We start from the raw sequence: 24,836 nt of genomic DNA, 5'->3' as shown, positions 1-24,836 counted from the left end.
CTACTTTGAAAGTTTCTCAGAAATGTCAGTTGTTTCAAAACACAGCAACTAGGCTACTGACTGGCACAGGTTATGAAGATTACACTTATCAGGTTTGAAATAGGTTCATTAGTTCTCAGTGTGTTTTGGGTGCAATTTAAAATGCTGAACTTAAATCTATAAAGCCTTATTCAGCCTGGGACCGGGGTAGATCAAGGACTGGTCCCATATAAACCTGTCCTTCTCTGAGTTCCCATTCCTGTGGAAGTGGTGGCTGAAAACGGAACATGGTTTTGTGGTGGCATCCTGACTATGAAACAGCCTTCTTTGGATCTATATGCCTGGTGCTTTTAAGTTCTAGAGAGCAGGTTAAAAAATTGCTATTCGTCTAGGCATTTTAAACTTAGTATATTGCTTTATGGTTTTGCCACTTTTAGGATTTTTGTGTTACCTATGCCTGGGTTTATTATTTTAGTTACTTAGTTTTATTTTAGTTATGGCTGTTTTAATTTTTTAGGGGGCAATCCTACTGGGATAGTTGGCCACCTCCAAACTTGGAGGTGGACAACTATCCAATGCAGGGCTTGTGGAACCCAGAGAGGATCTTCTCTTCCATGCTCCAGCTGCCCTAAATTTGTGGTAAACAGCTGATTTTGGCTGGGGAGCTGTGGAGCTCAGAGCGGGAGGGGGGATGCCACACAGCACATAGGAATTATCATAACAACGCTTCTGCAGTCTCCTCCCTGCCCCCGGGAATGCCCCATTTTTGCCCACTCCACACTGCGGTTATGAGTGCGGAGATGGGGAAAAACCATGCCACCTATGAGATGACGGGGGAAGGGGCAGGGAACTCAGTTCCCCAAAACCGAAAAATCCTATGGCCGTCTAGACATGGTCTAGCAGCCATAAGATTGCTCTCCCCATGTATGTGTTTATGTTTGGTTTATATATAATATAAGCTGCCTCAAAAATCCTTTTGATGAGAAGGGTATAAATATATAAAATAAATAAAATGTATATGTGAAGTTACAACTGCATGAACAGATTTACCTGCTGTCGCACTTTGGAACACAAGGAGCAGAAGACTTGCATTTCTTTGTCACTGAATGGCTGTCCTATAGGAGTCTGAGGTTCTTGTTTCAGTGTTATCAGAGGATGTTCATTAGATTTACCTTCTACTAAATTGCAACATCTTTCAAGGCTGTATACATTTTCCATGCACAGATGGCACCCAGTTCATCAGTGACTTAATGCCATTCTCTAATTTTGAGAAAGAATTATCTTCTTGTGCAGATGGGAACAAGAATTATTTTTTTCTTTCCTTCCACCTGCATTCAAATGGTAACTTGCCTCAGCAGTTATTAGATCTTCAGTGACACAACATTCTTCTTTGCCAGCTTGTGCCTTCTATTGGGCAATTCAAATGAAAACATTTGATCTCATTTCTTCACATTAGAATGTTTTTGACAGAATATGCATGAACTCCAAGGAAGAACAGGAGTAGATTAGCTTGATTTCTTAGTACTTTCTTTTACTTGATGTTGATGGTATGCTTTCCCTTTCATCTTCTACCTTGACTGAGTGCCTTAACAGGCTCTCAATATCTCTTTCCTGTGTAAAAGAACTAACAAACCCTGTGCCATGTGAAACTCATGAAATATTGCAGTGCAGAATCAACATGAAGTAATACTTGTCAAGAATACTGCCATAACAATGTTTAATTCAGCAACTGTCCTACCTTGAAGAAGTGCCTCATTGCAGCAGCTGTGTTTTGGTTAATAGCTGACATACTGTGAACATACGTCAATACATATGATGCATCTTTTAGACTCTGTATCATATTTTCCATATCTTGTTGGACTCAATGATGCTATTAGCTCCATTGAAGAGTTTCTTTACAAGCAATGAGGGCAAGTTTCTTATTAACAATTTTCATCAGATGTTTTCATGCTCAGATAATTTGAAACAAAACAACTGAATGGCAATTTTTCAAACTTTTTGGATATGTTACAATGAACACAACTGAAATTTGTGGCAGCTGTCTTTGAATCAAATATGTCTATAATGATGAAAATAGTGGGATTCTTCTCTTTGGTCCACACAATGTTGGTTTTGTAATTGGAATTAGTTTTCTAACCTTAGTAGGGGCTGACGTATTGGCCAAAATATGAATTTATGATTTGGATTCCTATCTGGGCACTATGTGAACTACTTGCCACATTGAGTTTTCTTACACAGGAAGGCATAGATAAGAGATTTCTGACACAGGGAAGTGAAACATGCTTGTCCCTTACGGCAATGAGCTTCATATGTCATCAAAATCTAGAATTCAGTTTATATCATGCTTAGAATAGTCCTGATATGTTAGTTGCTAGAGAAACACCAAACCAACTGACTTGCTAGACCTTGTTGGTATTCAAACCTCTTACCATACAGGCATGGTCTGCGCGCATGCACGCGCGCGCACACACACACACACACACAAAGAGACATCAGAAGACATTTGGGTGCCTGAGTCAGAAAATTCAAATTGCACCACCCAGGGTGGTAACAATATAAGAATAAACTGAATAATTGTCAGTTTGCTTTCCTATGCTGCACGCGCGCACACGCACACACACACACACACACACACACACTTTGCATCTGAAGCAGGCTGCCTGATTCTGCCTAATATTAGGGTTGGTCCCGCCATAATTCAGCTTGGCATGTGTAATGAGCTCCCAAATTCAGTATCCAGCATTTCCATTGAAAAGGATTTCAGGACTGAGAGATACATCTGAGTGAAACATTGGACAGCTGCTTGCTTAGACAGTACTGGGCTAGATGAAACTATGGTGTGACTCAGTAGAAGCCACCTCCTATGTTCATATTCTATCAAGCACCTCTAAGAACAAAAGAACAGGACAATCTTGGCAGAAATCAATACCTAGAATATGATCCAGCCAAAGTTAAGCACTTCCACATTCCATTGATGTCAATAAAGAATTAGATCATCCACTGAAATCAGTACAAGTGAAAACTGCTTAAATTGGGCTGGAACGTACCTCTAGTTTGTAAGAGACCCTGTAGACCCTTGTTCATAGATAGTGAATGTGGCCCTGTCACAGCAATCAAGTCTCAAGGACAGAAATCGTTTGTCAAGATTTTTGTTACATAATATAAGCCAATGAAGTAATTTCCCATGTGCTTGATATCCTTGGAAATAACACCAGGAAGCTAATTAAATTAGCTGATTCTCTAGTTCTTTATCTTAATTGATTGAAGTAATGTTACCATAATTTTAATGGAAAATAGGAATAAGCATTTTTGCTAGCTTAAAGGAAACTATAATCTTGGCCTTATTGTTCTGCAAATTGTGTATGTATTTATTTAATTAAGCAGTCTATGATTCATCATGTTTTTTCCATAATGAATCAATGTTTATAATTAATACATCCCAATGTATAAATTTAGATAAAAATATTATTACATTTGAGTTCCAATATGCACACATGCAATAGTTTCCTACAAAAAGTCACTCCAGATTCAGTGGGAAGAAAAAAATGTAAACTAGTCTAGCCTTTTCTGCATATGCCAGGAATTGACAAAGCATCATACAACAAGATACACATAAATATTCATGTATCTTGGTGTGTAAATATTGGGGCATATCTTGCACTGCTAGCTGAAACTTTCAACCATCTGAACTACTTATTTGAATATTAAGTAGTAATATATTTAATGGGGCTCAAAAGAGTAGTCACATTGAATCAGTTTTCATCCTAGCTATGATTTTATTTAAATCTAATGTTATGGAAGATAATATGTTTTAGATTGCCAAACAAACCTAGGCAAAACATCCCTACATTTTTGGTGGGATAGGTCCCTCCGGTTTTTTTAGAATCAAAATTGATCCCTCACCCCACCCCAATTTCAACAGGAATTCTGGAGTTAAGTCCCAAGTCATACATTCTGTGATTCTGTCCTACTCATTGAGCAAGGGCCATGTCCACAACTTAGACAAGGATAATTTCTTTATAAAATACTAGTACAGATAGTTTGCATTCTGCAAGCAAAGGTACATGTCATTGGCTACTATGAGAAATCCTCCATCCCCAAACCCTAATGCAGTATCTAGCATGTGAAAGGGAACAAAACTCTCTAAAACAGCCTAACATTCCCCATGACCTGGCTTGTTGTGTGCTGATGTGCTGGTCTCTGTTACAATGTAAACATCATAAAAGAAACCACCACTGCAATGCAGATGGGTAATGTTGGCTTGTAAATGTCATGGCCCAAATCTTGAGTGTTAGATGTCAAAAATGTCCTGTTTTCAGACTTCTGTAAGAGAGTGTTACATAAATTCCCTCAAGTATTGAAATCACATGTGAGGTGTGTATTATGTACACATATGTAATCCATATATGATGGCCATGTCCCCACCGGTTGCATGAACACACATAGGACTCCATCAAACCTGAATCCTCACTGGCACAGGATTCACCTTGGTAGAGGTGCCAGACATATCTATGCAGGCACATGCATAGAGCCTGCTGAATGGGGCTCTATGGTGGGGGCAGGTCCTGGTGGGCACATGACCCCACAAGCCCGTTATGCACACTTTCAACGTGTGAGGGGTTTGTGTAAGCCTTTCCTATGGTCTTGGACCATTTATGTAGCAAATTGCAGCTTTGTGGTTAGTATGGCAATACTATAACCAATGTATACTTTATTTCTCCCTTTTTGAAGGAGAGAGGTACAGAGGTACCTCTCAGACATTTCTAGTAATCATTGAGGTGGCAGAGAGATACAGCTCCCCATTTCGAAGGAGGCACCTACAAATTTTTAGTTTTCAGCGTTTTCTCAGTTAGATTGTGTATAAGATTAATAGATGTGTAGAATTACCCAACCATACTGATGTTCAATAAGTGAGTCAGTCCCAAGTATCTCTAGTGTGTGTGTGCGTGTGTGTATATATAAATATAATATGTCCCCATTCCCCCCATTACGTTTGCAGAAGAGGCACTGGTGCCATATAGCAAGCCTAGCTTCCCGTCCCCAGGTGGTCACAGCTCTTCAGGTACAGCATCTTCAAAAGGATCAACTGGACCCAGAAAATGCGAGGTCATACGAGGAGGTCATCAACGCAACACCAGTGATCTCATTGATGTAGGATATATTGGATCGAACAGCCAAGGACAGTTTTCTGGTGAATTATGTAAGCCTCATTTGAAATGCGGTAAAATAAATGCTTTTTTTTTTTAATGGCTAACATTTCTGCAGCTCAGGGATTGGCGAAATGCTTACCTTTCCATTCCACGAGGGGGTTGTACGAAGGGCACCATTAACAACATGACTTTAATGTACAACATGCTTTTGTTCACTGGACACATATTTAAGGGAGTAACAGCACAATACTAAGAATATTTGCCTGGAAGCAAGCTCCACTGTTGTCAATGGGGCTTGATTCTAGGTGAATGTACATAGGATTGCAACCGAAATGTTTGTGTGAATGGAAATATGCTAGATTCTTCAAGCAGTGAGAAGTCCAAGGGAGCACTACTATGTTTAGTTTTCTTTGGAGGACACAGCACAAAGTGTATTTGAATTATCTTGTAATTTATTTACAAATATACAAGCAGAACACTTTAGGAACAGAAAGCCCAATATCTAAACTTGCATCAGCTGTTGTTTATTCAGTCAGTCGCTTCTGACTCTTCGTGACTTCATGGACCAGCCCACGCCAGAGCTTCCTGTCGGTCGTCGCCACCCCCAGCTCCCCCAAGGTCGAGTCCGTCACCTCCAGAATATCATCCATCCATCTTGCCCTTGGTTGGCCCTTCTTCCTTTTGCCTTCCACTTTCCCTAGCATCAGCATCTTCTCCAGGGTGTCCTGTCTTCTCATGATGTGGCCAAAGTACTTCAGTTTTGCCTTTAATATCATTCCCTCAAGTGAGCAGTCTGGCTTGATTTCCTGGAGTATGGACTGGTTTGATCTTCTTGCAGTCCAAGGCACTCTCAGAATTTTCCTCCAGCACCACAGTTCAAAAACATCTATCGTCCTTCGCTCGGCCTTCCTTATGGTCCAGCTCTCACAGCCATAGGTTACTATGGGGAATATCCTTGTTTTAACTATGCGGACCTTTGTTGTCAGTGCGATGGCTCTGCTCTTCACTATTTTATCAAGATTTGTCATTGCTGTCCTCCCAAGAAGTAAACGCCTTCTGATTTCCTGGCTGCAGTTAGCGTCTGCAGTAATCTTTGTGCCTAGAAAGACAAAGTCTGTCACTGCCTCCACGTTTTCTCCCTCTATTTGCCAGTTATCAATCAAGCTGGTTGCCATAATCTTGTTTTTTTTGAGGTTGAACTGCAACCCAGCTTTTGCACTTTCTTCTTTCACCTTTGTCATAAGGTTCCTCAGCTCCTCCTCGCTTTCAGCCATCAAAGTGGTATCATATGCATATCGGAGATTGTTAATGTTTCTTCCAGCGATTTGAACTCCAGCCTTGGCTTCATCAAGCCCAGCACGTTGCATGATGTGTTCTGCATACAGGTTGAATAAGTAGGGTGAGAGTATACAACTCTGCCGTACTCCTTTCCCAATCTTAAACCAGTCTGTTGTTCCATGGTCTGTTCTTACCGTCGCTACTTGGTCGTTATACAGACTCCTCAGGAGGCAGACAAGATGACTTGGTATCCTCATACCACCAAGAACTTGCCACCATTTGTTATGATCCACACAGTCAAAGCCTTTAGAATAGTCAATAAAACAGAAAGAGATGTTTTTCTGAAACTCCCTGGCTTTCTCCATTATCCAGAGGAGATCGACAATTTGGTCTCTAGTTCCTCTGCCTTTTCTAAACCCAGCTTGTACATCTGGCAAGTCTCGTTCCATGAATTGCTGGAGTCTACCTTGCAAGATCTTGAACGTTACCTTACTGGCATGTGAAATAAGTGCCACTGTTCAATAGTTTGAACATTCTTTGGTGCTTCCCTTTTTTGGTATGGGGATATAAGTTGATTTTTTCCAATCTGTTGGCCATTCTTCTGTTTTCCAAATTTGCTGGCATATGGCATGAAGCCCATCTCAGGAGAATTTTAGCAGCATTCCCAAGCCTCAGCCAACTCACAGTTTCTTCTTTCTGTCACTGTCCATGTTCAAGTTGCATAAACTTCCAGATGTATCTCTGTTCCACCACCAAATTCTAACAAGAAATACATTCTAAGGTTCAAGTTATCAAGGAACATCATCAAGCCTTTTTATCAAGTCTCTGGGCACCCATCATGTTTGTAAGGCAAAACCATAGTGAGAGACTCATTCATGTTAATTAAGGCAACCAAACCATGGCTATATATTCAGAATTGCTAAGATTAGCCATACTTTAGAACCTAGGTGGCTTTTCTTTAGTGTAACTTGCTAAAAATAGAGTGTATCTGAGATATGTCTTAGCTGTAATTGACAAGCTAGCAAGTACTGATACAGAATCTGCTTTACTTACTTTCATAGTATCCCAGTCAACATTTTCCTTTTTTTTTTATTTTGCAGTGTTCCCCTTCAAATTGGGTCTCTTTTTTTATTCCACACATAATTCTGCCTCTAAACTAAATGTTAAAAAAAATCACTATTTAATTTATTTTCCAATATTGTGAAATACACTAATATGCTACTTATACAAAATTCATATGAAAACACGAATATGTTAGTAGCACAGAAATGATATCTTAGAAAAATAAACAACAGAAGACCTCATGGAATTACAGCTGACTGCATATGTACATGTCGGTGATGTCGCCCATGTTGCACAATCAGTGGATATTGAATATTGCCCAAGGATTCAGCTTCTCACAACTAGTTTTCACCCTCATAGTAAACATAGCAGTCATACCACTGAATGCTCCTCAGACAAAAAAATATCTCCTCCACATAGAACATTGATTAGATTACAGCTCTTCTCCATGACATCTACAGTCAGGGCCAGAAATATCGGAACAAGGATAACTGTTTTGGTAGTTGGCCTCTATACACCACCACATTGAAGTTGAAAGGAAACTCACCCAGATGGGAGCGAAGTCAGGACTTTCAGCTGTAATTCAAGGGGTTTGGCAAAAGTGAGGCACTAACCATTCAGGAAGGGCAGCCAGTGGCATACACACACACCCATCATTGGTGGCTCATAAGTAATGGAACGAGTGGCTGACAAGCAGCTGCATAGCCAGGTGTGGCCTGTTTCCTGGGCACCCCATGACCAATCGAGCAGATAAAAGGCCTGGAGGTGGTTCTGAGTGTTACATTTGCAATTGGTAGCTGTTCACTGGAACTCCCAACATGAGGTCCAAAGAGGTGTCCATGCGAGTGAAGAAGGCCATCATTAGGCTGAGGAAATAACATAAACCCATCAGAGAGATAGCAAAAACAGTGGGAGTGGCCAACACAACAGTCTGGAACATCCTGTAAAAGAAGGAATTAACTGGCAAACTCAGCAACAGCAAAAGGCCTGGAAGACCACAGAACACAACTAAAGTGGATGACCGCAGAACGCTGTTCATGGTGAAGAGGAACCCTTTCACAATATCTAGCCACATCAAGAACACTCTTGCGGAGGTAGGCATGTCATTGTCAACATCTACAGTCAAGAGATGGCTTTATGAATGTAAATACAGAGGCTTCATAACAAGGTGCAAACCACTGGTAACGCTCAAGAACCGAAAGGCCAGATTAGCCTTTGGCAGCAAACACCTAAAAAAGCCTGCCCAGTTCTGGAATAAGATTCTTTGGACTGATGAAACCAAGATTCACTTGTACTGGAATGATGGGAAGAGAAAAGTATGGAGAAGGAAAGGAGCAGCTCATGATCCAAAGCATACCACATCATCTGTCAAACATGGTGGAGGCAGTGTTATGGCATGGGCATGTATGGCTGCCAATGGAACCGGGTCACTGGTGTTTATTGATGACCTGACTGCTGATAAAAGCAGCGGGGTGAATTCTGAAGTGTATAGGGCTATACATTCTGCTCAGATTCAGCCGAATGCTGCCAAACTGATAGGACGCCGCTTCATATTGCAGCTGGATAATGACCCAAAACATTCAGCAAAAGCTACCCAAGAGTTTCTGAAGGCAAAGAAGTGAGATGTTCTTCAATGGCCAAGTCAGTCACCTGATCTCCCCCCAATAGAGCATGCTTTTCACTTACTGAAGACTGAAGGCGGAAAGACCCACAAACAAGCAGCAGCTGAAGGCAGCTGCAGTGAAGTTGAGGGAGGAAACTCAGCATTTGGTCATGTCCATGGGTTCCAGACTTCAGGCAGTCATTGACTGCAAAGGATTTTCATCCAGGTATTAAAGGCGATCCTTAAGTTTGAAATGATGTTGGTTTGTTCCATTACTTATGAGCCACCAACAATGGGTGTGTGTGTATGCCACTGGCTGTCCTTCCTGAATGGTTAGTGCCCCACTTTTGTCCAGCCCCTTGAATTACAGCTGACAGTCCTGACTTCGCTCCCATCTGGGTGTGTTTCCTTTCAACTTCAATGTGGTGGTGTACAGAGGCCAACTGCCAAAACAGTTACCCTTGTTCCAATATTTCTGGCCCTGACTGTATATTTCTATATACAGGATATCTTTTTCATATAATGAAACACTGAATTATGTGAGCTTCCACCTGAAGTCTGGAATACTACAGCCCAGACACAGATTTGCCATCCCAGTGAGGATGAGGTCATAGCTGAACATTTGTAGGGACCCTTCAAAAACAATGTCAGTGGGGCACTTGTAGTTCCTTAGTTTCCTCAACAAAAAGGAGACAATAGAAGTAGTAAAGTTCTGGTCCCTTACCTCTACTTTCCAAGAGATTCTCATGCTATGGTGTGTCACTGAGATAAAAGGTTCCTCCCTTCTATAAGGAACTTCCTGATTTGGAGCTCCAGTCACTGGGGAAACTATTTAAAATACAATCCTAGCTTTCAATTTGCCTTTAAAAAAAATTAAATACAACCATAATAGAATGCTTTTTCATTTACTTATAATAGTTCACATTTACCAAAGTTATCACTCTAATCAATTAGAAATTTAATGTTTTATGGTCTATTTTTTACAATATATGCATGACTGATACATGTATAAAAGTTAAAACGAAAATATCTTAAACATAATCATGTTTTTGTTCTTTGTTTAACAGAGTAGTTGAACCAAGGCATCTCGAGCTGCTGTCAAGGGCCATCAAGGTCTGAACTCATGGAAGTGATGACACTAAAACAGTGCAATGAACATTTTCTTTATTTATGTACTTACTATTAAAAGAACTGTAAATGCAATGTAAAGACACACAACCACACATATCCCACAGATACTCTACCTGTATTCTTCTCTTTACTACACCTTCCACCTTAATCTATTTCTTACCAAGCATATTATAATGAAAAAATCACCCTCCAGGATGAAATGGATTTCCCTTGTATATAATTTCTTTTTATTGCATTGCTATGCAAGCTCACCATCTTTTTAGCTATGTTCATATTATTGTCTGTTCTTATTGGTCTGTTGTATTATATGTGAATTAATAGGCTGTGGTGCCATATAATAACTTTTAATTGTGTAACTTTTTATGTTTAAAGTTTGCACTGCAATTTTTTTGTTGGTGATAAGCACAAAACTCTTACTCCTCGTGACATGAAGAAGAAAAAAAGACTGAATGTGAAAGGAGTCTATGTACTGTAAGCTATGTTGGATAATGCTGGATGTAATGAATTATGTTAGGTGGTTTTCCATTTGGGTGTAGAATTAGGAAGATGACTGGCAAAACTGATGTTAGCAAAGGCTTATTGGGACATCCGGGACTGAATCCTGTCCGAAATAACAAGCAACGTGTTGCTTTTACCATTTTAAAAAGGGGTCAAATGATGGAATTGTGAGTTTCAAGACCAGATTAGAACATGAAAGCCTCCTCTCTTCTTAGTATCAGTTTTCAGTTGAACTCGCTACAAAGGAAGGAAGTTAAGGTGTTTCACTAAAGCTGTTTTTAAATATATTACAGCTTTAAAGAATTACTGATTTGCTCTCTCCTCCAGGAAACACGAACCATATGAGCTAGCAAGAGTTAAAGGTGCAATTTATGATTGAGATATCCAAGCTGCTTCCAAAAAAAGCCAGACTATCTTAGTTCATCTTTCCAATACATGTACAGTACAATAGAAGGTGTAGAGCCGCATCACTTGAAATTCATGGCATAATTGTTTTTATGCAGTCTATACATAGTTTTGTGTTGAAATTTGTGTTGAAATCTGAAATTTCCAGAAACTGAAACCCAATTAATTTGTACTTAAACCTTGGGTTAAAATGTTTGAAACGAAAGCAATGGTAAACTTCTGCTCTGTTTGAAATTAATATGACTTGCACATTCACTACATTATTGGAAACTGGATAGAAACAACGAAAAGAAAACATCTTTGACCTATTTTTGATGAGTAAATTTCAAGCCTCTTCTTATGAAAACATGATGCATGTTTATACACTTTTTGAATAAACCAAACTCTCTGTAACTGGACATTAACAAAAGCATCCTGTCTCATCATTAGTTCTCATGACTTTCTCCAGCTTCACTACAGTATTTTTAGTTCTCTGTTAGAAATACTGTACATGTATATCAAATGCATTAAATATTTTATTTAAAGTTTACATCATAGAGCTTACTTCATTCAGTCACATCATTACTATAAACTTTCATTTAAACACATCTTACGTACGATAAGTCCATGTTGTTTTATACTTTGCCTTGGTGCTCACACTGCTGTCAAGCGAAGTACGCTTTTAGAATAAGCAAATAAATCTGCTAAATATGTGTTGCTTTTTATTACATTACATTGGAATTGTTGATAAGGTAGCACATTTTCATTACCAACTGTAAATCAGCACTGCAAATATCAAATTTTCTCATTTGTTTAATATCAGGGCATTGGCAAACCAAAAAAAAAATCAAGGGAAAAAATATTTTTTGCGTTTATGTGACCTAGGAATTTATGTAATATTCCTGCTTACTAAAATGCTGGATATAGTTAAAGCCATTATTTTTAAATGTACAGAAGCATTCAACAAATGTATAAAAATTATTTCTTTCCTTTCCTGAATTCAGTATATTAATGTGAAGAGATAGGCACCATGTTCCAGCAATAGTAATCTAGATAGAGAAATAGGTTTGCGCACACAGATCCATGTAATGGAGATGCAATAAGCTTCTTCTAAGGGAAGATAAATCCCCACACCTCCAGCAACCTCCCCAAGCATCTGGTACAGCTATGTTCGGGTTGGAGCACAGTTTCCATACCCTTGCAACATCAGATTGGTGCTAGGAGGCGCTTCTGAATGAAATACCTCACAGCACCAGTTAGCTGTTAGAGGAGAATGGGAATAAGGGCATTTGATTCAGGGCTTCTCCACACTAGGCTTTTTATCCCACAACTTTACTGGGGCTTCTGCTTCTGGATTCTTTGCAGGATTAAAATCAGCCATTTAAACGCACTTCCACTCCCCCCAACCCCGAGGGATTTCCTTTATCTGCAAATTCTATATGTTTCATTATACAGCCACTAGATGGCACTGTGGTTAGAACACAGATCTGTCATTACACATTGAGATTCCAATTGCTATTTTTAAATAGCTCATTACCACTGTTACAAACAAAGCCACAGAAATGGTCACAAAGCATGGGAGAGGCCCTGGAGGGTGATGACGTCTTGTAAAGGAATTGCAAACTTCTGTGAGTAACCAATCTTGATCACAGGATAAAAGCCTCATGTGGAGAAGCCCTCAATCTCTGTGTCTCATTCTCCCTCTTGTTTATCTGGTGATCATTTCTGTGATTGGCTTTATTCAGAAGCTCCTGATAGCACTGATGGTTACTGAGAGGCTGAGTTAGACGGAGGTCTAGAGGCTCCGTTCCACAGGTCCCTGAGAGTTGCCCATGACTCAAAAGGAGTTTCTGCACTCTACATGTGCCTCAGGTTTTGCTGCTGTGAGTTTATTATTATTATTATTATTATTATTATTATTCAGGTGGGTTCATATAATCTAAGTAGCTGTGATATCTTTTGTGGAAAGCAGTATATAAACTTGGGTAATAAAGAAAAAATATTTCCCACACCATGATTTAGACTAAGATATAGGAACTCTTAGTCTCTTGAGAGTGTTTCAGCATGTGCTGAAATTGCAGAAGAAGGTGTAATTTTAAAAAATAAGGACATCCAAAAACAAGTTCGCTCATGACTTAACACCAATTGAGCTATTCCCAGATATCACAGGACAGTGATATCTGGGAATGTCTGGCACCACAGGCTGGGGAGGGGGGAGGACTACCTTTCAGGGGAAACCATCAGCCAGAAGTGATCACTTAAAGTCATTCTAACTGTACAGTGGCTTTGGATTTGGAGCCAATTTACATGTTATATTGAACTAGCAGAATTGTAGTCACTTCTGTAGTTGCACTCATGCCACTCTGGCACTCTGGCATCTATATTGTCCACTCATGATAAGATGGACTGCATAGCTTCATACCATGCTAGAAATGCCCACCCTGTTAGGTAGTATGCCAGGAGTACAGAACATAATCATGCAACCTGGCTTAACCACACTGGTGAAAAATGGATATATTACCCAGAATAGATGTGAGCAACTACTGAGATGGCTGCAACCACACTGATCCATGTACCAAACATTGCTACTGATCCAAAGTACAATACGTAAGTGGTAGCGCCCTTACAGGCTTGTTTTACCTCTAGAATGCATGAAGTATTGTAAACCTTATATATGCAGGAAGACTTTAAGGGTACATTGAAACATGTGATGCCCTATGTGTAATCTGATGTTGTACATGCCCTTGAGGTACATACGGTCTTCCTGAATATTTTAATTGGCTCTCAGAAACCTGTGCTGAGCTTTGGTGGAACACCTTATTGGCCAATTTGTCTTCAGAATTCAACCTGAGTAAAAGTAGCCATCCCAGGTTCCTTCAGATATGTGTCTTCATATTTTCTTGGCAGGTTTTGTGTCAGTATTAAACTATTGCAGTACTATATCACTGTCTATTCTTGGCTACAATATAATTCTCTTTATTAGTGTTTTTTTTAACAAGATCCTATAAAAAGGACATTTTAATGTATAGCAAATATCCATTATTTTACAAGGTGAAGCTTTTCTCTTTTTCTCTCCCTGTCTGTCAGTGTACTTCAAATGATCACAAAACATATTTTTTAAAATGTAGTGTAATTTACCATTTTTTAAAAAAACAAACAGTTTTTTCCTTTTTATAATTGCAAATATTTCTTGTGCATAATGTGTCTAAATGAAAGGGAAATAGTGGCAGCACTTAGAACTGTTTTCTAATTTTTTTTATAAAATTGTTCATTGACAACAGTTTGTTCAGTCACAAAAAAATTATGACCTCTTAATGTGTTTCATGTGTTAGTGAAGCAAAGTTTAATGGGCATAAAGTTGGTTAATCGTAATGTTGAGTGTTTATTGTATATTTACTGGGGGGGAAATAAAACTTCCACATTTCAAATCTATGTTAAAGAAACTTGACTTTACCACTCACAATATATGATGATTATATAAACCTGAATTGGGAGCAATCAAGTAATTATAAAACATGCTATACTTTTTCTTCTGTAACATTGCACTTACAGGTAGACTGCCCTTAGAAGTCCTATTGGGACTTCCTGTGCTCTCCAAATTGTCATTAATTTCACTGACATTCCACAGCAAGCAAACAAGGACGAAGTGGGATCCTGTTACAAATCTCATTAGTATAATCTATAAATATGACAAAAGAGTTTTTATACTGTCTTTGCAAATGCTGACCAAAAACATGGGGGGGGGGGGAGAGAGAGAGAGAAGGGGAAGCATTGTTTTACTGTGCTTATTTAACCACATTATGTTATGCTAGGGTTGTTTCTAGAGAGAAGATAAATGATCTGAAACCAGTAATTAAGTGAGCGTGAGCGTCCGGAATGATTGTCGGAGGGGATGTGAGATGGAAAGGGCCAGGAGGCAAATACATATGTATATACTGAAAGCCTGCTTTATCAACCTTCACAGTCATCTAGTACAAAATCAGTGAGAATGAAAATCAGCTACTTTAACCACCTGAAGGCTGATTTAGCAAGGGACAGCTGTGCAGACTACCCCAGGAGGAAGCTCTTGAATGCCCCTCTGTGCCACATTTTCCACAGCGGACTTGACGTGCTTTGTGCGTGCTTGACTTTTCCACCATATCATGTCTACAGACTATCATTCTAGGCCCCAGAGCTCTGATGTATGAATGTGTTTCCCTGCCTACAATGGTTTCGTCTTCATTCCTAACATGAATGCACATTTTATTTGTTTTTTTAATTTACTTAAACTACCCTTACACTGCACAGATAACAGGGTGATGTAAAAATATATTTAAAACAATAAAACACCCCAAAACACCATCATCATCACTATCAGATGAAAGCAACTGATACAATAAAACAGACAATGCCTGGATACACAAAAAGGGTTTGAGCTGGCACTGAAACAAGTGCAGTGGTGGTGCCAGTCACGCCTCCACAGAGAGGGTATTCCAAAGGTGGGGCACCACGACCAAGAAGGCTCTCTCCCTTGTTGGAACATAATGGCTGCATTCAGACCATTATGTGGGCAAAACAAGCCATTGTGGCTTCTTTCCCAGCCCCCATGCATGCTGGGTACGTGACCATGATTTGCATAATTACCCACGATGCAGCACAGATTACCATGTTGTCCGAACCCAGCACAGTGGACAGCGACAATAGCTTCTTACCCATGCCACAACCCCTACTACAAGCCATGGGTTGTGGCATGAGGAAGAAGCTACCCACACCGTGCACTGTGCCGAGTTCAAAGAACGCAACCAGCATTGCATCATGGGTAGGGATGTCAGAGAATTCCACCACGGATCTTGGGGAGGCCGAATGCCAGCGCATTCAGCTCCCCGAAATTGGTGGCGGAACGGTCTGCCCCCCCGCCCCCCCCCCCGGGATGAGACTTACCTGGGGCGGATCTTCCTGGCGGCGGCGGCTCCGGCGGTGGTGTGGCAGCGGCGGCTGGTCTTCCAACCGGCTGCTGCCACCGCTGCCATTTCCAGTTAAAACAAACAAACAAATAAAAAAGTGATAGGCTACGTAAAGATTTACGTAGCCTATCATGGCTAGATTTTAAAAAAACACCGTGATAGGCTACGTAAATGTTTACGTAGCCTATCATGACTGAGTAAAACAAAAAAAGCACGTACACAAATGGCGGCGCCCATGGGCGCCGCAATTTGCGTACGCACGTGTGTGTGTTTTTTAAATCAGCCGTGATAGGCTACATAAACATTTACGTAGCCTATCACGGCTGACTGCAGGGACGCAAACGGTGGTGGCTACGGCCGCCGCCATTTGCGTCCCTGCTAGCCAGCGGCCAGATGTCCAGCTGCTGGCGGAGCCGGCAGGCAGCTCCGCAGAATCCCTGCGGAGTGGAGCCAGCCGGCCAGGATTCCGGGGGGGAGGGACGGAGCGCCTCCCCCCCGGCCAGGATTCCGGGGGGAGGGACGGAACACCTCCCCCCCAGCATCAGCATAATCCGCGAACAGGTAAGTGACTTTCGTACATCCGTAATCGTTGGTAATTATGCAAATTGCAGTCATGTGCACAGCATGCACAAGAGCAACAGAAGAAGCCACAATGTCTTCTTTGGCCCCCGCATTCGTCCAAACCTGGTCAATGGATGGGTTTGCATAATCATTTTTAGCCACGGTGGCTTAAATAAGCCACCGTGGTTTGCAGCATGTGCCAGGCCCATGGCTTGTTTTTTAGGGTTGCGGGTGCTTTGTTAACCATGTCAATAACCCACCCTCGCTGGGTTCAGACAACACAACAATCTACAAGTGGTGTTGGTTACAGAATGCATTTCCAGCATCTGCCACAAACCATGGTGGATTATTTAAGGCACCATGGCTGAAAATGATGGTGCGAACCAAGTCAATGTATCTTAGGTACTTAGACAAAAGCCTCCTCTGATAATCTTCAGTTCTGAGCAAGCTGATATAGGAAGACCTGCTTCTGCAGATATTTGAGTTCTAAGCCATTTAGGGCTTTAAAGATAAGCACCAACTGCTTGAATTAGACTCAGAACCAAATAGGCAGTCAGTGTAGCTCCTTTAGAATCTCTATAATACAATTCCACCTGGCTGTACCGATTACAATTCTGGCTGCCACATTCTGCACTTGCTGAAGCTTCCGTTTCGTCTTCAAGGGCAACCCCACATACAATGCATTACAGTAATCCAATATGGATGTTGCCAGAGCATGAACTACTGTGTCCAGACTCTCCCTGTCCGGGAACTGTTGTAGCTTGCAAACCAGCTCAAGCTGGTAAAAGGCACTCCTAGCCACCAAGGACACCTGAACCTCAAATGACAATGTTGGATCAAGGAATATCCCCAAGCTTATTTACTCCTTCAGGAGGAGTGCAACCTCATCTAGAACAGGCTGCCCACCCAATTCCTGAACATGAGAACCAACTATCCCCAAGGCCTCCATCTTGTCAGGATTCAGCTTCAGTTTACTGATCTTCTTTCAGCCCATGACTGACTCCAGACACCAGTTTGGCACCTGCACAGCCTCACCTGACAAGGAAAGATAGAGTTTGATGTCAGTCTACATATAGATGTTGAAGAGCATAGAGAATAAAATGGATTCTTGTGGGACCACGCAGCTCAAATGCCATGGGGGTTGAACAAACTCCCCCCCCCATGCCTTTTTCTGAAACCAACCCTGCAGGTAGGAGCAGAACCACTCAATTTGCAGGAGACTGACTTGTATATGATCTGATGGAAAGGTGTATCATTTGATTATTGATATGTAGCATCTTAAAAGAAAAAAAAAGTGGGACAGGCAACAGGAGCAGTAGTTTCTGTTCCTGGGTACTAGGAAATCTACCTATTCTCATCATTATACACACGGGGTCTGCAGTTTTTCCCTGGGATATTATTGGCTGTGTTCTTGTGTGTCCTTTCCTGCACACTACCAAACATCAAATATTGTAGAAGTGACAAAGGAAAAAAGAAATGCTAAGGTAGGTGAATGACTGCAGCTCCTCTTTCCTGTCTCTGCCCTGTACCCCCATGCTACACAGGACAGTTTAAGAGAGTGGATTAGTATAATATTTAGCTGCCCTTTTCAGCCTTCAGAAACTCCTATAAGTTACAAACATCTGTGAGCAGGAAAAATTGCAGGAAGCCTCATAGACTTATGAATAGAATTTAAATAGGAAAATATCCAAGAGGTGTAATGGTGCTGCAGTAATCATAGGTTAGAGAGTCTGCCTTGAGCCTTATGCAGCCATTCTCCTGATGGTGTGTAGGGCAAAAATGGAGATGGGGGCATGGGCATGCATGTTAGCATCCCCAACATTCCTGTGTGCCTGGCTGCCAGACTTTGCATGTTAAGCATGAAGGTCTGAAAAGGGCTCTGAAAGTGGGTTCATCTGAATGCACTGACGGAGTTCCAATGATCACAAACTCTGCCTTATCAGGGTTTTTGATCATGGGAGTTCTGTAAGCACATTCAGCTGAACATGCTTACAGAGCCATTCCCAGAGCTTTGTGCTCAATGTGCCAAGGTCTACCTGGTAGCTGAGTGTGCGGGGATGTTGGGAGTAGGAGTTAGGTGCGTACCCATATCCCCCTCCTCACTGTTGCCCTATGTGCTAGCAGGCAAATACACAGGGTTTTTAAGTTCTATAACTTTCTTTTTCACCTGTTCAGCTTTCTACCAAAGTGGGAACTAAATGCACTTTTCTATGTAACATATTAACTTGCTCTACAACTGCTCAGAGTTCTTTGGGGATTGTGTTTTTGTACCTCTGAGCACAGCCTTCAACTTTTCACAAATGAAACTATGGAGACATGGAGGTAACACTCCAGTTCTAACACCAAGGACAATTGAGTTCCCAAGCGTACACACACACGCACACTGCTAAAGGATCTACTCCTCCTGCTGTATACATTTACTCCAGAGTAGCCTGCCCTCCATTTTAAACCTGGGGGCTTTTGTTCTTTTGATTAAAAACATACTTGAAAAGTATGATTGTGTATAATGTTACCAACAGTTCAAAACATACTTCCATGGATGAAATATGGCAATTGTCAGGGTGTGTGCACTGTAGTGTCCATGCACCTGTGTTTACATTCATGAGCACTATATGTATCCATTTTTCAAGCATAGATGCTGGGGAAGGAACTGAACCCTGAAGAATGATAACAACTGTAGCAACCGACACTAACAAAAATGTTAACCAGACATCTCAGCAGCAAAAACAAGGACAATGCTTTACCAGGGACAGAGAGCCAGTCTTTCAAATGCTGCAGCCTTACTGAGGCTACACTGGGTTTAATATGAGTTCCACTGAGTTTAGTGGAATTATTCTGAATAGACTGCAGCCTATCATTTCCATGTTTACTCAAAAGCAACGCCCCTGGTAGCAAGGAGATTTAGCTTCTATGTAAGTATTTATAATTATTGTTAGGCCACCTTTAAGGTTGAGCCCCTCCCAGACATAGGATCTCAGCTTAACGGTCCAATCCCATGCATGTCTTCTTAGAAGTAAACACCATTAAGTTCAATGGGACGTATTCCCAGGGAAGTGTATATAGGATTGCATGCTTAATCTACCTTATATCTAATCTATTTATATATAGAAACGAAAGTGTTTGTATGCCCTTGATGGACTCGAAAACTGTACATCTGATTGTTATGACTTAGGACGTAAGATTTCTTCTGTGTCTATCTGGGATGGTTTTAGGCATAGTGAAAATTTTGTCTGCCCTCTGGTGCTCAACCTACACATTTGCAAGGGCAAAACCAAGGGGTGGGGAAAGGGGGCAAGTTGCCCAGGTAACAGAAGAAGAACGTTGGCAGTTGGTGTGTGGGGGCGGGGGGAGAGAAGGAACCGTGTGGAAAAAGGGATTCATGGCTGACAGAGAGGGAAGCTCAAGACAGTCTTCAGGAGACCAGGAGGAAAACACATTAATTATAATTACTTTAAATGTGTCCTTGTGGTTGAAGCCTGCCTGCAGTACCATATTCAGTCACTACATGGCAGACTTTCTTATTCAGGAGATAGTTTTGCAGTTCATACAGTTGGAAGGCAGGAGGCAGCAGTCTGAGGGAAAGAGTTATACGGCTGCCCCCTCCCCTCTTCTGCTGGACAGCCCCTCCCCCGGGGAATGAAGTGGACAGACCCCTCCCTCAAAGGTCTGTGAGGGTCACCATGGCAGAGGCTGTGCCTAGGGGTCAGGGCAGGCATAATGTGTCCAACTCTGGCAGCTGCATAAGTTTGCTTGAAGGTGCCCCTGTATCAAACTAGATCCATCCACGAGAAGCCAGATCCATGTGCTAGTCTCTTATACATGTGCATAGGACTTCAGCCTTACTTATTAATACTTATTTAGAAGTAAGTCACATTGAAGCCAGTGAGATTTAGTTTGAAGAATTATTTGTGCTGCGATCCTTACCTGGAAGTAAGGATACCAGTGGAACCTACTCGGTATTTGACTTTTGTATATTGGGTCTATATGCCTAAACACAGAATCGTATCAAGAGGGAGCAATGGAATTATATTTGCTTTCATGTATACCATATATGGGCATGTGGTCCAGAGAGGCCTCCTATATGGCCTGCCGTATACCACTGTACCTTGAATTCAAAACTGCACTGCTGCCCAAATCCCCCAGCCCCACATTGTTGTGATTGTGCTGGGGAACAGGGGCATGTGTAAGGATGACTCTCCACACATACCCTCTTCACCAGAAAAACTGCATTCCTGACAGCCCATGAAACAGCTCTTTGGCAGGCTGACTGAACTGGAGAAGAGGTCACATGAGGAAAGTCATCTGCACATGTCCTTTTCCCCAGCACAATCTTCATCTAGATTGCAGGGGTGGAGAGGCTTTAACCTCTCACCCAGTGATCCTGATTAAGATTGCTGAAACAGTCATCTTCCCTGCAAATAGCAGAAACAGCAATCCTGATGATTAGGGAGGAGAGGTTAAAGCAATAATAGACCTCCAGACACCTTTCTTGGCACCCACCAACATGTCCTCCCTCTCTCACTAAAAATAACAACCACAACCACCAGAACAACACATTTTCTTACCAGCAGCAGGACTGATGTGAAATAGGGTTCTGTTGGTGCTGAAAACTGTGGGTTCAAAGGACTTGTTTAGTGTGTTGTGGCTCGGGTCCCACCTCTACCTTGTACTCAGACTTTGGGGCAGGTTTGTCCAAAATGGTTTTTGTTCTTTGCCACACCTCCCATGGCAGCGATTTTGTATTGGTTCCCAGGACAAGTTGCTCAAATTGCCAAATGTATTCATTGGTCCAGAAAGCTTGCCTAACCCTGTATTAAAGCATTCCTCCCCACCCAGGGATCCTATGGGTATGTAGGTTTGTGTGGACAGGGGGTTCTGTAGTGTGTGTGTGTGTGTGTGTGAGAGAGAGAGAGAGAGAGAGACAGACAGACAGACAGACAGACAGAGTCATGGTCCCACCCACTAGCCTCATCCACCTACTAGCCTCCTCCAATATGGCCCTTCAACACAAAGAGGTTGCCCACCCCTGATGTATACCATAACTGGCAGTAAGTAGAATACAAGCCAACAGTCTAAGAATGGCTTTCCTTTCTACTTTGTATTATTCTTATTTTATTCCTGGCATATAAAATACGGAGAATGTCAGTGGCAATATCTATCAAACTGCAGAAAATGCAAACTACAAGAAATGTATGTGAATCACATAAAGCTAAAATAGCAGGTCACTCAGAAAGCAGTTGCTAAGGGAGGACATGGGAATGTGTAATACTTTGTCAGTTTTAATTTAAAGTTTTGACACAATATGTGGTCCAGATGTGCTGAAAGATCACAGAGCATAAAGGCTGATTCACACAACTATTTTTTACTTGCTGAAGTTAATACATTTTGACATTTTCTCTGCCTATCTGGCATGCTGGACTCATCTTGTGAATGCTTCAACGCATGTCCAGATTGTGACATGCCATGTCCTGGTTCAACTTGACTGATTTGTTATGATTTATTTAGTTTCCATGCAACCCACCTTGGCTCCTTTGAAACAGAGAAAGGAAGGAATACACACTGTGGTAAATAAATAAAATATTTTAAAACCTTTGGCAGGGTTCTAGCCCTCTGGCAGGTTCATTTCTTGACTCATCAAGACCAACAGGTACATTTTCTTGAGAAATTCCCTCACTTGGGTCATGGCTTAAATATTTTCTTTGGCCCCCAGAAGCTAAGTGGGAGGACAGCAGCTTCACCTCAGATGACCTAGGATTCTTGCCTTCACTGCCTGCTTCTTTAGAAGGGGAATTCTTCCACAAAACCCTATCACTCTGTCAGGGAAACATACTGTATACAAAAGTGGTTTTCCCAAACACAAAAAGCTCCTCAAAGTAATTTTTAAAGCTACAGCAACAGGACAGGTCAGTGAAGCTCCTGTAACTATTCATTGTATTTATATCTTGCCCAGCCTCAGGGGATTCCGAACAATGTTTTAGCGACACAACAGCTCTGTGAGATGGACTTCGCTATGAAATATGATTTGCCCAACACTTTGAAATGAATTTCATAGAGAGGTGGGATGTGAATCTGGATGTTCTACATCCAAGCCCAGTATTAGTGCCATTGCACTACACTGGTCTCCTTTCCAATCTGTTTGGGTGGAAGGAAAGCTATTTCTAGGGGATATGGCTGTGCCTTATCCACCATCTTCTTCTTTCAGGTCCTGATAGATATGGATTAACTCCTGCTTACTCCCTGAAATGCATTTGACCCAATGCTGGCAGCTAAGCCTACCCAGCTCACCACCAAACCTATTGCAGCTACAACCAATTCAGCAGGCCATTAAGAATATCATGCAGCCTGACATCAAGGTGGACACCATCCAACTAGAATAACTCTGATATTTTAAAGGAAATGTCCAGATGCTGCACCACACAACCATGCATGTTATCACTATAGGGTTGTATCGGGATTATTTATGCTGGATCAACTTTCCCATCCCCTCTTTCCCAGGGCAGCCTTCCAGCCCCCTGAAAATGCTACACAGTCAGGAGACCCTGCTAAATGGGGTGAGCTGGTGTGTACGAGGTCCCTGAAAATTGAATTGGGGGACCTTCTGAGAGCAGAACCCTTCATCTTGCAGAAGGCAGATTCTGGATCCAATCCATAATATAGTTTAATAAAGCCAAGCAAGATGGTAACATCATGCAAAAAAAAAAAGTTCCCCTAGGAAATACAGGTAATACAAGTTTAGGAACTTTTAATGTACATATATGCATATAGTTCTGATTTTCCCTGTATATTATTTAGACTCCCCTACTCCTAAAGCCCAAGGAATTAACTAGGATTGTGTTGTCACAGCACATCTATGGCCTGATTCTTATATTATCCTGGCTGCATGGTTGCTGCTGGGAACTTGAATATTTATTTATTTATTGATTGATTTCATTTCTATACCGCCCAATAGCCGAAGCTCTCTGGGCAGTTCACAAAAACTAAAACCAAACAACACACAATAAAACAATTTAAAATATATGGAACATTAAAACACAATATAACAATACAACCACAATAAAACCTAGCAGCAGTACAGGAGTTTAAAATACAGATTTAAAACAGCAAAGATAAAAATTTAGAAAGCTAAAATGCCTGGGAAAATAAAAAGGTCTTCACCTGGCGCCGAAAGGAGTACAATGTAGGCGCCAGGCGAACCTCACGAGGGAGCTCATTCCAGAGCTGGGGTGCCACAACAGAAAAAGCCCTCCTCCTAGTAGCCACCCGCCTCACTTCCTTTGGCAGGGGCTCACGGAGAAGGGCCGCTGACGATGACCTTAAGGTCCGGGCAGGCACATATGGGAGTAGGCGATCCTTCAGGTAACCTGGCCCCAAGCCGTTAAGGGCTTTGAATGTTAACACCAGCACTTTGAATTGGGCCCGGAAATGGACTGGCAGCCAGAGCAGCTGGAAAAGTACTGGCGTAATATGAGCCCGCAGGCCAGTCCCTGTTAACAATCTTGCTGCCCTATTTTGGACCAGCTGAAGTTTCCGGACCGTTTTCAAAGGCAGCCCCACGTATAACGCATTGCAGTAATCCAGACGAGAAGTTATCAGAGCATGGATAACTGTAGCTAGGCTATCTCTGTCCAGATAAGGGCATAGTTGGTATACCAGCCTAAGCTGATAAAAGGTGCTCCGTGCCACTGAGTTCACCTGTGCCTCAAGTGACAATTCTGGATCCAAGAGCACCCCCAAACTACGAACCTGATCCTTTAGGGGGAGTGCAACCCCCTCCAGAACAGGTTGAATATCACCTAGCTGGGCAGACGAACCACCCACTAACAGTACCTCCGTCTTGTCTGGATTGAGTTTCAGTTTATTAGCCCTCATCCAGTCCATTACCGTGCCCAGGCACTGGTTCAGAACAGCCAGTGCCTCACCTGGTTTTGTTGAAAAAGAGAGGTAGAGCTGGGTGTCATCTGCATATTGATGGCACCTCAGCCCACACCTCCGGATAACCTCCCCCAGCGGTTTCATGTAGATGTTAAACAGCATGGGGGATAAAATAGAGCCCTGTGGAACCCCATGGCACAATTGCCATGGCACAGAGCAATAATCCCCCAGCACCACCTTCTGGAATCGGCCATCCAAGTAGGAGCGGAACCACTGTAGTGCAGTGCCTCCAACTCCCAACCCAGACAACCTATCCAGAAGGATACCATGGTCTAGGCAAGTATCATTCCACATGATTATTATCTATCCAACTTT

At 41.8% G+C, this 24,836-nt stretch overlaps 1 protein-coding gene and 1 long non-coding RNA gene across 2 annotated transcripts in view; one reads left to right on the top strand and one right to left on the bottom strand.

The window, feature by feature from the left end:
• ROBO2 (roundabout guidance receptor 2) overlaps positions 1–11,635 on the top strand; it is a 721,099-nt gene extending 709,464 nt beyond the window's left edge. Inside the window, exons 28-29 of the mRNA XM_084843509.1 lie at positions 4,979–5,179; positions 10,140–11,635. Of these exons, the coding sequence (XP_084699635.1) occupies positions 4,979–5,179; positions 10,140–10,141 (203 nt within the window). The 3' untranslated portion in view covers positions 10,142–11,635. The remainder of the gene's footprint in view (positions 1–4,978; positions 5,180–10,139) is intronic.
• The window catches only part of LOC146349795 (uncharacterized), an 87,585-nt gene that overhangs the window by 51,195 nt on the left and 11,554 nt on the right, over positions 1–24,836 (bottom strand). The window lies entirely within an intron of this gene.

The sequence above is a fragment of the Heloderma suspectum genome, chromosome 3 (genome assembly GCF_057233095.1).
Source record: "Heloderma suspectum isolate Gila_16-S chromosome 3, 16-S_ref, whole genome shotgun sequence".
NCBI lineage: Eukaryota > Metazoa > Chordata > Lepidosauria > Squamata > Helodermatidae > Heloderma > Heloderma suspectum.
This window is presented reverse-complemented; position numbering and strand designations above follow the sequence as displayed.